Source organism: Bacillus rossius, chromosome 3 (assembly GCF_032445375.1).
Source record: "Bacillus rossius redtenbacheri isolate Brsri chromosome 3, Brsri_v3, whole genome shotgun sequence".
NCBI classification, from domain to species: Eukaryota; Metazoa; Arthropoda; class Insecta; order Phasmatodea; family Bacillidae; genus Bacillus; species Bacillus rossius.
The window spans coordinates 16,098,779-16,113,055 of NC_086332.1; the positions used below are offsets into that span (position 1 = coordinate 16,098,779).

The 14,277-nt window shown below is 33.6% G+C and overlaps 1 protein-coding gene across 2 annotated transcripts in view; it reads right to left on the reverse strand.

Annotated features, from left to right (window-relative positions):
• Window positions 1-3,020: 3,020 nt before the first annotated feature.
• Window positions 3,021-14,277, reverse strand: part of LOC134530274 (zinc finger protein 346-like) — a 54,618-nt gene continuing 43,361 nt past the window's right edge. For both annotated transcript variants that reach the window (XM_063364978.1, XM_063364979.1), the window contains one exon: window positions 3,021-13,674. In XM_063364978.1, coding sequence (XP_063221048.1) covers window positions 7,880-13,674 — 5,795 coding nt within the window. In that variant the 3' untranslated portion in view covers window positions 3,021-7,879. The remainder of the gene's footprint in view (window positions 13,675-14,277) is intronic.

Sequence of the window (14,277 nt, forward strand, 5' to 3'; positions counted from 1 at the left end):
TGGGGTGGCACTGCGAGGCAGTGGTATTTAGTTTTCCTTGCTGTCGCTGTGTTAGCTCGGGATATATGAATGGATGTTCATTTATAAATGACGAAAATAAATGCACGTTTTGTAAAAGATATTGCTTGTGGTAAATTGCATTTGTCTGTGCGAAGAAAACGGAATAGAGGTAAAAATCTAGCAAATTGGAGAGAGAAAATAAGTAAGTACACAAATTATTTATAGTATTCATGGGTCGTTTTCAGTGTATAGCTTCATGCAGTGTTATTAATAAAAACATGTGTTTTTTACCTTGATTTAAGGTTAAAGGAAAGCATAAAGACTGCCAATTGCAGAAACTACATCTGAGAATGCTAAAAGCAAGAAGAAATTACGTTATGAATAGTTTATATTGTGTCTTTTATTTTGTAATAAAGGAAAAACCTTTTTATTTCAGTAACTACTATTAATGAAATATACATGTGTTATATATGTGATATATTATATATAAATGCATTTTAGAGTTAAATGGGATACAAACAAGAGATACTTTTATATGCTACGTAATGAAACAACATGATAGCTTTGAAAACTTGTAATATTTTTATGTATATTATCAATTTGTATGTAACCGCGAGGTAAACTATTGTAACATGTATTTTTTTTTTTTTACAAATCAGCTTTACAGTTTTGTGTAATTGTTCGTATTTTGTGCTGTGCTTATAGTGTTGGAACTGAAAAATCTGTAAAACTTATCCCCCAATAAATGCCTTGCAAAGTAATATCCCACGGTATATTTAGTTCATTTAATTTTTATACAACTATAATTATTTGGAAAGTAACCTAAAAACAACTAAAAATTATTAATTGTATATCCACAATCCAGTTAAATATTTGTAAATAAACGGTACTATAAAATATATATGTGCAAAGAATACTTTAAGAATAATGTAAATGAGGTGGACGCGAATGCAATGACAAGAGAAATGCAGAGTAACCCAAGATATGTGTTATCGAAAACCAGACCTTCCTCTACACCCCTTCCACACATTCGTCAACAAGGCGCAGATAACAGCCGGAACCCGACCACTCTAATGGTGAGGATTATCTACAGCGCTCGGGTCTTGCTGAAGGGATGGAATAAAAGTGTCCTATCTCTAAACAGTGAAAGGGCAAATTTTCGGCTCAAACATGAATGTGCAGTGACTTACGCGTGTGCAAGTAATTCACAATTGTATGAAGATAATTATTTCCACAAATCATATACTATAAAAGAATGTTACATGTAAATCGTTCAGTTTTTACTTTTTTGTTATTCTGATTACTTTATTTTCTGCAAGTTGTCAAATTTGCGCTAATATAAACCTTTTTACTATAATTAATTTTGCTTATTAATAACAACATTAATCGCATTCTGACAACTGGGATCATTCATTATACATTTCCTCAATGATGTGTAAAAATCTCATTCATCTGCATTAACTGGTTTGACCTCTACTTGCCGTCGCATTGACCACTAAAACAGCTCTAAATGAAGCCCTTTATCGCCCTATATGTAAAAAAATAAACATATATATATATAAACATATATATATAAATATATACACACACACACACACATATATATATATAATTGACATGAGTGCCTGTTTCAAATGCATGCAACTTTAGCTGGTTTGCAAAGGAGTTAAGGCAATGGAAGTATTACACTATTTGATTAAGCCATAAAGTTTTTGTGTACATTTTCCTTATTTATCTTTATAACTGGCCATTGTTCCATGTGCTAAAGTCTTACTTACAGACTGTATGGCTGGTACTTAAAATCTATAATTAATAAATAGATATACAAATAAATAAATAAATAAAAAATCACAAGAAAACAAGGTGGCAAAATCAAAATACTATTGGAATTTTGTTTTTTATCTTTATTATTTACATGTTTTTAATATTAATAAATATAAAATATGTTCAAAATAATGAAAAACACTTGAACCAGCAAAAAAATTATTACATGTTCAGATAATGCTGCCTACTCAATGTACAGTATTTACAAAATAATGAAAAAATTCAAACAAAAAATGAATCAACAACATTATTACTTGTAATGCAAAATACATAATTTAAACTAAACACACTATCGTTGTAGCCAGTTTGTCAACAATTTAGCAATCCAAAACTTTGTAATTCAAAATGAACATCATATAGCTTTACATTAAGATGAGTTTAGCTACACTGGGTATTTAAGCTCACTGAGTAAATTCAAATTCAATTCAATCCAAAAAAAACTTATTTTTTACATTTATTCTTACATTGCTTGAGACCACATAAAAGTGTTTATCTGCTAATTATATTAAATAACAAAGTCTGAATACAGTAGATAAACACTACAAGTAAATTTCCAATATAAATATTCACTCTACACCATCCCATTTCATAAAGAGAGTACAAAAAATGAAGAGCTTATTTAAAATTAAATTTTTTTGGGTGTTCATGTGAGGGATGATTATAGAATTATTTACTTAAATATACCACATAAAGAAATTTGAGTTTATATTGGCATCTCAGTTCACTAAAATAAGTCATTACACAATAAGCACAAACTTTTAATACCCAAATCACTTATGTACACTAGTGACACACACACACACAAACACACATGCTGTACACAAACAAAGCAAATCAAGTGAGAGGGCAGCATGGTTAACCTATTGGTGTTATTTAAATGACTTTGCAGCAACAAGAAGGGTTCTGTGTAACTGAAGCAGTAGGTATGAAAAGGAGGCTTGATCAGGACTAAGAACGAGTGTCAAAGCAACTGGGACCTTGCAAAGTGGGCTGGTGACGGTAAGCCAGTTTGCCACTTGTGGCACCTCGAAGCAACTGCACACCTAAAGCTACATAGAGGTGTAGGCACACACTGCCTAGTATTACACTCAATGAAATTAATTTTCACTCGAGAAAAACTAGTAGATTACAAGGAAATAAAGTTTACAGGTATGTGTAAGGAATCTGTTGAAGGACGTGTCACTCAAGTACAAATAGATATTGCAGAGAGTTTATTATGTTCTCACGGTATTACACTTGGTGCAGGAAATAGAGGCAGTGGAAATTAAGATTTCGAGATGTATAACAGCACTGGACAAGGCAGAAAACAACAAATCAATGCACATATAGTTGAAATTTTTGACATTCAAATGATTAATACTTAACACTTGGTTAACATTTTAATTTATAACAACTATTTTTATCTTTGGCGAGGTAAGATTTAACTACCCACTTTTTATAGTAATTAATTTAAAATATTTTAAATTAGGTACTATAAGAACTTAAAAAATTAAATGAAAGAATATTTGTCTAATGGCAAAATAAAAAGCTTGTCTAAACCACAGAACTGAAGCTCTTTTATTTTTACCAGCACATATAGATTTATAGTTTTCAACAAGCATGAAACATTTGGACAGTAAAATTCTAATGTAAAAATAACACTGGGCAGCAATGTTTACATATAAGGCCTTGGGCATAACAATATTTCTGAACTACAAAATAATTATGACAAGCAAGATTATTTATTTGACTAGTAAACTTAATTCCTGACAATATTGTTTACTAAAAGCGTGACTCCATATGAATCACTAACCAAATGACTGGGAAGCTAAACTAAACCTGAAAGTTTCTGGTCTTTCTTGCTCGAACTACTGCTGATGCTGACTTGTGAGATGGCATAAAATAAACATTGGCTAAACACACACAGGGATCTGTATCTATTGTATACTACAATAAAACTGGAGAACCATCGTGTCTGTACACTGAAAATATTTGACAAAAAATGAGTGCAGGTAATGTAGGGTGTAGAACAGAATACAATAAGTCTATTTTTAAAAACTTTGACCGTTTGTCTGTCTGAACATGCTAATATCCAAAACTACCAGACAAATTTTCATGGGGTTTTCACAGGTAACTTAAGCGTAGCTTAGGGCAAAATACAGGCTTTATATAATAATAAAAAAAAAAAAAAAAAAAAAGACGGAGCTTCATTAGTTCATTTTTAAAAGGCACTCACAGAAGTTTTTTGATGTTTAACTCAGTGACAGAAGTATTTTCATATGTTTACATCAGTGGAATTACGTGAATTTATGAATACAAACTAACATTGAATTTACTTGGTTAGGATATACAGATTTACTTATTTCAATTTGTGTTTTGGATATTAAAAAATTAACGAAATTGCTTTGCTTCTTTCAATAGGTTTTATTTATATTTGACTTCTTGACTAGGGAAAAAGGATTATACACATTCCAGACTTCTCCAAATACTAATGCAAATTCATGCATTTAAATATGTCTGTGTCAAATTACCATTTTATACTTCTTGATTTCAACAAAAATGAGCATTTGCAGAGTACTGTTAGCACCAGTAAAACTTGATAGTTATATTTGCCAATTGCAAACCAATGTTGCACTGTGTGAGGATGACATAAGAGTGAGTGAGTAAGTGAGTGAAAGAGAGAGAAAGAGAGAGTGTGTGTGTATCTATATAGACATACACACACAAAGTAAACTCTCAATAATCCGGGCCCGGATTATCCAGTTATTGGGTTATCCATGTTTAAATTTATGTTAATTATTACATTGCTGTATTCTGAACTATAGAAAAAAACAATGGCATCACTCTGGTGCATTTATTCGCTTGGCCATTTTATATTTTTTAACCATCCTGTTACCAAGGTTACGACGTAAAAAAAAAACTGTTTGGTCAGACTCTTTGAGTCACCCACATAGGCCTTTAAAGTACCTACCTAAAACTATTATATAAACAATAACTTAGTGAAATAATAAATATCATTCATATTTGCCACAGTTATAAAATTATTTCAGAATTATATTTAAATAACGAGCAAAAATGCAATAATATAAAAGAAAACTACTTAAGAAAACTACCCCTGTGTTTTTGTTTTGTCTCAACACGACTGATTATTTTGTATTACTCTTTATTTCTTGGCAGAACACAGGATCAAGCTTCAAACACATTTTGGAGCCAGCTTTAAACACATTTCACGTTCTAAGGAGACTTACGGCATTTATTTGTCAAGTAATCAATTATTCATCTTCTGGTTGTTAAAACTAAATTAAGTTGATTAACATCAGGCTGTAACAAAGCACGAAAGACTGGAAAGCAATTTTTTATGACCTGACATGCCAACATTTTGAGGGAAACATATTAAATAGAAATATAAGCAAACACTGATAAATGCAAGAGGGCAATGATCAATCTCCTGTGACGCGAACCAAGGAAGATATGTAAAAAGCAATCATAAGTAGGGGACAGGGGTGCAGACTGGGAAGGAGTGATAGAGAAGTAATGCTGGAAGGACACGAAATAAGAAGATAATGGTAGCAGTTTAATGGGCTGACCTGGCCATTGGACATAAACTGCTGTGGATGATGACTGATGGCTCATGGAAAATTGACAAATGATATCTGCAATATTATCATTTTGGTTTTTAGTCCAAGTTTGAATACTTTTCCAAGATAGTATGATTTGGACATACATAGTACAATGGTGCTTTATTTAATAATAAATGCAACAATGTAGGGATGTGCGAAAGTGACTTTATCCACACGAAATGAAAGTGAAAGAAAATTTATCAAGTTTCGCGAAAGTGAAACGAAAATGAATTTTTCTATGAGATAAATATATTCTTAACGAAAGTTAAGCGAAATTTTTTAATTAACAAAGAAAAAAAGTGCCCCAAAATTTGCTCTTCAGTAATAAATTCTATTACATAAATCATTTTGGTACCTTTTGATGTATATATAAATATTACTATTTAATAAAATCAACATCTGCCCTAGACCACACAACATAGCCCCATGTCACTCGTAAATTTCAAGAATCAATCCAGATCTTTCAGCGCACAGACTATTTCCTTTACAGTCGTAATGTCGCAGTCTATGATAATATATTTATCACGTGCATGGTACTGATGAAAAAATACGTGAATACTGCGGAACGGCCGCCATCTTGCACCACTGTCACACATGGCTAGCTCAGGAAGCTGTAAACTAGGCAATGGACATGGTCAAAACAAAACATAACAAATGGTTGCTGCCAAGTGGTCATTACATGCAGTGACTTGTTGACCTTTTTGTCTAATTGGCTGTATATTATGAGGATTTTATATGCCAGTCAGAGTATGTAAAATTTAAATAAAGCAGACGACAATGTTTTTGTTTGGCTGTGCGCGAATAAAAGTAGGTACGTTCTTTGTTTATGTGTATACGGTAAATACTAAATAGTGTACTAACAGTTCTGGAATGTATGTTTTACGAATATAGTACCTACACTACTGTTTGAAAGCAAATGAATCAGGTAATTTTTCAAATATTGCATGATTTTGTTTTGATACCTAGGCCTACTGTAATCACGGTTGAATTTTGTTTACTTTATCTGCCATGTTTGTTCAAATTATGGTTTTACCGTATATTCATTAACGTGAGTTTTTTTCATCACCACGTAAATTAATCTTAATGGAAATCTTTTTTCTAATTAATGTCTTTATATGATTTGCATATGTTATTACATTATTAGTAATAACAAGCAAATCATATAAAGACATTACAGTAGAATCTCAGTGCTAAGTACTTACAGGTACCTCAAGTTTTTGTACTTAGCACTGAAACATGCATACATATCTTTACAAAGAGAAAAAAAAATATAAAAAAATAGCTACAGGAGAGCCGCAATGCCATATGTATTCGCAACTGCGACTTGCTTTTTTCCCCGTGTCTAGTTCTCTGAGTATATCCACTTTTTCCTTAAGCGTGAATTGCTTTCGTTTCTTTTTATCTCCAGGATCATTCATATTGTAGCACAAATACAATGCGGTGTTTAAATAACGTAACCTGAAAATAAACTCAACAATAACAATAAACAATCCCGGCACAGACATCAAACAGTATTTTTAGCGTAGCGTAACACTTTTGTCTAAATAATTAATACTTCTCTCAAACCTCCGTCTTTCGATGTATCGAATGGTATTGTGTTGCTCACGTCGCATACTACGTACGGTATAATCTATGGTTGTGCGCGCAACTGTTTGTTAACTTTGTTTTGAGAATTTAGAGGTTAGAAAATACGTTGCGTTGGTATTTGTGTATCTTTGTTCTACTACATTAATCATTTAGCTGGAAATTTATTTACCAGTTTAAGTAAATTTTGGTGTAGTAATGCCACGCTACTAGTAGAATTTATACGTTATAGTGAAAATGATACTTTAAACTGAAACCGTTTTGCATGGCGAAGATACGATTTTTAGCGGGGACTTAAAAAAAATTCGTTAAGTGAAATATACTTTATAATAAGGAACGTTATTGTACCGGTATTATACTGTACATTTTTATTAAATTACGATTTCTTTTTCAACTAGAACAAACGAACTTCGGTAAGCTATTGAACTTTCGTTTGGCTCGAAATATTTCGCTAAAAACGAACTTCGACAGATGAAATTCTTACCGAAATCGAATATGAAAGTAGCAAAATTTCGATTTCGGTATCGGTATACCCAACATTCGCACAACCCTACAACAATGCATTCATTGCTTGAAGCCTCTCGAAATTTGACTGACGGATGTAATAATGTTTTGTCAGGAAAATTGATTTACTATTATATGTGAAGATTATTAACAAAATATTTTGTTGGATACAAGTTGCTCTAACAACACATCATTTCAAACTTATCAATAATGTAATTAGAACTAGATACATTCAATGAAAACATAACATAATTTAATTAGGAGTTGGTAGGATTTGTAAGATAGCTTCATTATATATTTGTTTGAATGTGATTGTGTGAAGGAAGTTTTATTTCAAACTCGTGTACAGGGGCAGGCAGCTCAGTCTACTACTTACGGCTCCATACATGAACAACTTTCCCAGGTTTACGCTTCAAATTTGTATTCAGTTTCTTCTGACTTCCTCTTGGAAGGGATTCACTAAATGCAGTGACTTCCTCTCGAAGACTATGCTTTTCATTTGGTGTAATTTTATCAAGCTGTGGAACCCTAAGGGCTGCATTCTTGTGTGCAACAACACGTGTTCTTTCTCTATGCATATCACTTTTAAGGTGCTCTTTGTAATCTTCTTCAAGAGAGTAACTTTTCTTGCATAAAACACACTCAAAATGCATCCGTGCACATTTTGCAGGTACCAGGTACCGTGACTCCTCATCCTCTGTCGAGTCATGACTTACAGAAGACTTACTAGAGGAGCTGGATACCCCAAATTTACGTTTGCGCATTACAAGCACTCTGAGCCAGTGAGTATCTAGAATGTGACGATTGAAATCACGTACTAAAGTGCACGAAAAACTACACTTGCAACATGTTAACTGGTTATCTTCGGAATTTGCTAAGCGTCTGAATCTTGCGATGAATCTGCGCAAAAGTTCCACATTGGTTAAATGTTCTCGGGAATCTGTATGTTGAATAAGTTCAGGTGAAGAAGAATGATTCACCTGACACACTTTACATGCAAATCTTTTACCTGCAGCACCATCTAGTCTATGAAAGTGCTGTATTGAATCTTTGATTCTTTCTGTACGAGACATACCAAAGTTTTGCTGTATTTCAGCAGCCATACTTTTGGTATCGCAAGGCACTTCACTGGTCTGAGTCCTCACACGAAGTGTGTCACGTCTCAATTCAGTGTTTCGAGGTCTTTCACATACATTCTTAATAGAATGCGATGTTTCAAAATCATGATGCTCTACAGGAGAAATTCTTCCCTTGATATAAGCACTCTGAGATGTTTCAGGCATTGTCCTTTCCATTAATTTAGATATTTCTGTAGAACTAAGTTTTTCAATAAGTGACCTTCTCAACTGATCAGACATTGCAGTAGACTCAAGTGCTTTCAATATAATCTTTTTCATTGGATCTGAAGATATGCCAGTATCTGAGGAAACTTCATGAATGACCTGTCCTACATCATGAACCATTCCTGAATTTAAGTTTCTTTTTTCATTATTTTGATCTCTCTCAGAATACCTTTTTTCATACAAAACTTCAGATTTGTGGTATCTTTCAGGAATTCTTCTTTCATTTGATAGTTCAGTAGTTCGACTTTGTTCGGAAAGCCTATTTTCATGCAACCCTTCAATTGTGTCATATTTTCCACGGAACCTCTTTCCTTCCAACCTTTCATCATATAACTCAGTATTTTCAAATTTTTTAAGAAATATTTTCTTATTAAAAACTTTATTACTTTGAAATCCACCAGAAAACCTCTTCTCCTGTGACTTTTCATTATTTTGATGTATTTCAGTAAGTCTCACTTTTAGAGCATTAGGCACTTCTGTACCCATATGCCTTTCAGGGATGATCTTTTCAGATTCATGCACTCTTTCAGTACTTTGATGTTTTTTAGAAGTATCTGACCTTTCAGCATTTCGACATCTTTCAGGAAACAGTTTATCGAATGAATCAAATATTTCTGTTCTTTTATGATTTTCAGGAACTGTCTTTTCAAAAACATGTGCCAAATCAGTACTATGATGTCGTTCAGAAAGAATAGTTTTGAAAGTGTGTGAAGACTCAGTATTTCTGTCTTTTTCAGAAGCAGGTGATATTTCATTATTGTTGCATCTTTCTTGGTGAGTAATATCAATAACCTGGGTTATTTGAGGTTTTTTGGACATATCAAAATTTTTTTCCTTTGCAAATGAAATGTCGGTAGTAGTCTGCAATCTTTCAAGTGCTTTCTTTATAGCATCAGAAACTTCAGTATCCTGTTGTGTTTTTGGAATAGATACTTTCGTTGCCTGAATCCTCTGAAGTACTTTTCTCATAACTTCTGATATATCAGAAGTTGATTTTTTCTCAGAAGTATTCTGAAGTTTTTCAGGTACAGTTTTTCCCATACTATGAGATATTTCAGCTGTCACTGGATTTATAAAATGTGGACTTGCCAAAGCAGGATAAGTCGTTGAAACAAGTGTTCTCTTGTCAGAGTCTGAAGTATTTTGAGGTTTCTCAGAAATACTAGTTCTTGTGCCATCAGAATTTTCAGACACATTTCTTCTGATATCAGAAATTTTCAAATTATGTAGCTTTTCAGAAAATGTTTTACCCATGGCACGTCTTTCAACATTTTTAAGATTATCAAACATGGTCCTTACTTCGCTAACATATGTACTAATATTATTAGGTCTGTTGGAAGAGATCATTTCCAATTTGCAAGGTCTGGTAACACTTGTATGCCTCTCAAGTGAATTCAAATCTGCGGCTGTGCCAAAACTTGTACTCACAGCAACAGCAGAACGTTCAGCAATTGTAGAACTCAAATTATTGGAATGAAAACTCACAGCAGGGGTAGAGCTCATATTAAGATTAGGGGTAGTTCTCATATTCAGATTAGGGGTAGAGCTCATATTCAGAGTAGGAGTAGAACTTATATTCAGAGTACGAGTAGAGCTCATATTCAGAGTAGGGGTAGAACTCATATTCAGAGTAGGGGTAGAACTCATATTCAGAGTAGAGGTAGAGCTCATATTCAGAGTTGGGGTATAACTCATATTCAGAGTAGGGGTAGAGCTCATATTCAGAGTTGGGGTAGAACACATATTCAGAGTTGGGGTAGAACTCATATTCAGAGTAGGGGTAGAGCTCATATTCAGAGTAGGGGTAGAACTCATATTCATAGTAGGGGTAGAGCTCATATTCAGAGTAGGAGTAGAACTTATATTCAGAGTACGAGTAGAGCTCATATTCAGAGTAGGAGTAGAACTCATATTCAGAGTAGGGGTAGAGCTCATATTCAGAGTAGGGGTAGAACTCATATTCAGAGTAGGGGTAGAACTCATATTCAGAGTAGGGGTAGAACTCATATTCAGAGTAGGAGTAGAACTTATATTCAGAGTACGAGTAGAGCTCATATTCAGAGTAGGGGTAGAACTCATATTCAGAGTAGGGGTAGAGCTCATATTCAGAGTTGGGGTAGCACTTAAATTAGTAACATAGCCAGAACTCAAATTCACATCTGGCTGAGATTCAAAACTTGAAAATCTAGAACGGCATGGTTTGCTTATTTTAGAAGTTTGATCCATTTCATTTCTTACAACAATGCTAGAAACTTGTGATGCAGTTGAATTTTCAGACTCAAGAAATAGTTTTGCTTTCTTCTGGAGAATTTCTCTCATTAAACTCTCAGCTTTAGTCTTGTTAGTAGAAACTTGTGATGCAGTTGAATTTTGAAACTTGGAAAGTATATTAGCTTTCTTCTGGATAATTTCTTTCACTATACCTTCAGTTTTATTCATGTTAGTAGGCTGCTGTGTGAGTTTTATATGTTTTAACTTTTCTAATCTTTTTCTACTTTTTAATTTGCTCATTTGTAATTCAAAACAAGTCCTATTATGGTCATTACTTTTTAGATGGGCTTGATGCTGGGCGGATGTGTTAGATTTATACTCACACGTTTCACAATAAAATGTTTCAACTGCTTTTGTATTGTTCGCAGCCACAATAGGATTTTGTTGTTTGGGTAGTTTATTAACTTCTTTAGACGATGTTGGCTGTTGCGCTAATTTCAAGATGTGCTGTATACTCCCCAAATGATGTTCATAAGACATGACACCCACAATTGAAACTCCACATGGCTTACATTCAAAATTTTCTGTGTCCTCTTCTTGGTCATTTTCCTCCTGTGTAGCCACAACTAACAGAGAAGGTTTCTCATTTTTATGCTCAGATTTTTCCTCTACTTGGGTCAATTTCACTGATGTTTTCCTGCTTTTACACACTTCAGCTGCAGAATCCAGACTTTCTATTTTATCAGATTTTTTGGCATTGTTCTTGAGGATCCCTTTTCTCACATAAACATTTGATGCTTGATCAGTGTATTTTTCTTTGGATAAGTGTAATTCCACAACAGCACTCGGATCATAAGATTTTTCTTTGGCAGATTGTGGTGTTGAAACTACACTTTCATGATTATTATTGTTTTCTATACGAGAATCACTTGATTCTGGATGACAAGGATCACCTATGGCTGGTTGTGATGATGCAATGGTACTTTCCTGATCACTGTTTTCCAAATGAGAATCACTACTAAATGTTGAATCAGTGGGTTTGCCTTTGGCAAGTAGTGGTGATGAATGCATACTTTTCTGACCACTGCTTTTCAAATTAGAATCACTATTTGATGTTGAATCAGTGGGTTTCCCTTTGGCAAGTAGTGGTGATGAAAACACACTCTTTTTACTACTGTTTTTCAAATTAGAATCACTATTTGAGGTTGAATCAGTGGGTTTACCTGTGGCAAGTAGTGATGATGAACACACACTTTCCTTATTACCGCTTTCCAAATGAGAGCCACTACTAGATGTTAAATCAGTGGATTTTCTTTCAGCAGGCAGTGTTGAAGAAAGCACACTTTTATAATCACTGCTTTTCAAATTAGAATCATTTGATCTTGAATCAGTGGGTTTCCCTGTGGCAAGTAGCGGTGATGAATGTACACTTTTCTGATCACTGCTTTCAAAGAGACAGTCACCACTAGATGTTGAATCAATGGTTTTTCCTTTATCAGGTAATGGTGATGAAAGCACACTTTTTTGATCACTTTTTTCCATAATAGATTCATTTGATGTGGGAAAGGTGGCCTTTTGTTCAGTTTGCAGTGATGCTACAGTATCACTATTGCGTTCATTGCTTTCTAAATGGGATTTATGCTGGTTTAAGCTTTTATTAGAAATATTACTATCTTCACAATGAAAAGCATCTGAGGAAACTGTAGTTTTAGCTGCAGCCAATGTGAGTTTAGAATGATTTCTGACTGGTTCATTTTTACTAGAACTCTCAGCTGTACCAGATGTTTGATGGAATAAATTCAACATGTGTTGTTTGCTCTTAATATGGTGTTCATAAGTCATGGAACTTACCACTGAAATTCCACATAGTTTGCATTCAAAAACTGCTTTTCTATCATTTTTCATTTCCCGTTCTTCTTTTGAAACCATCTTCTCACCTGTTGGCTGCAAAGATCCATCTGAGTTGAGCTCAGCCCCAGACTGATTATTTTCTTTTTCAACTTTGTTAATGCATTCAAACAGCTCAACAGGTTTAATATTTTCAGCAGTACTTGACTCATCAGGCTTTGCTACATTATTCTCTATAATTTCTGTGGATGGATCAACAGTTCCTTTTTCCTGTTCAACTAGTAGAACAGATTTGCTCTTTTTTTCTTGCCATTCCTTTGTCCACTGTTCTTTGTCAATATGTAGCTGTGAAGAAAAATGTGTTTCGTAAGAATGGTCTGAAAAAAAATCCATTCGGCACAATTCACATGACCGATGTTTTCTTGTAGACTGAACCTCCTCTACCTTCAACTTACTCTCCTCTGATTTTCTCTTATTTTTTAAGTGGCTCTGGCCCTTAAGGTGAGAATTATATGCTGCCATTGATACAAAACTCACATTACATATGCCACACATAACACCCTCAAAAACAAGATCATCCTCGGTTACCATCTCTTGGTCCTTTTCCAATTTCAAACTATTCACGTGATCCTGGCTTTTTTTGTGAAGTTCACAATTTTCTCCTGGTGCCAGCTCAGTATTACATATTTTGCAGAAACTTTCTATGATATTAGTTATTTTTTCAGATTTACCATCCTTATTCTCAGATGCTGCTAAACCATCTGAAAAAAAAATATATATATATATATACAGTAAATATCATACTACTACTTTATAAAACTACAAAAGTACTCATACACTTTCACATGGCATTCCAACACATTTACAACATTCCCTGATACCAAAAACTATTAAAAAATAAATGGACAATATGAAATGGGACAGAGCCAAGTAGTTCAAGTAACCACTGGTGAAAGTGCCACTGTCCAATGTGGGTCACAGAATGTAAACAGTCGTTAATAATGGAATAAGCTATATATAAAGATAAGTTGGAATTGGTTTTCACCTTTGTCAATGACCTGTGTAGCAAGACTTAAAAAAAAGTATATTATACACAGAAACCTCGTCAATCTGGCTTTCGTTGATCCGGATCTCCGGATCAGATATGTTAACATTTTTATTTAATATCTACATAAAAATGACAATTGTTCTCTACATCTATGCAAACAAAGACGGTTAGCACACGATAATGTTTCTGACAGTGCTTCATTTAACATACATGTTTGAAACAGAAGAAAGTGACAAATTCTTTGTTAATAAATTATGTGGAAAGTTACTTTTATATTTTTTAATGACTCGTAAACTAAGTAATTTTGTTACAAAAA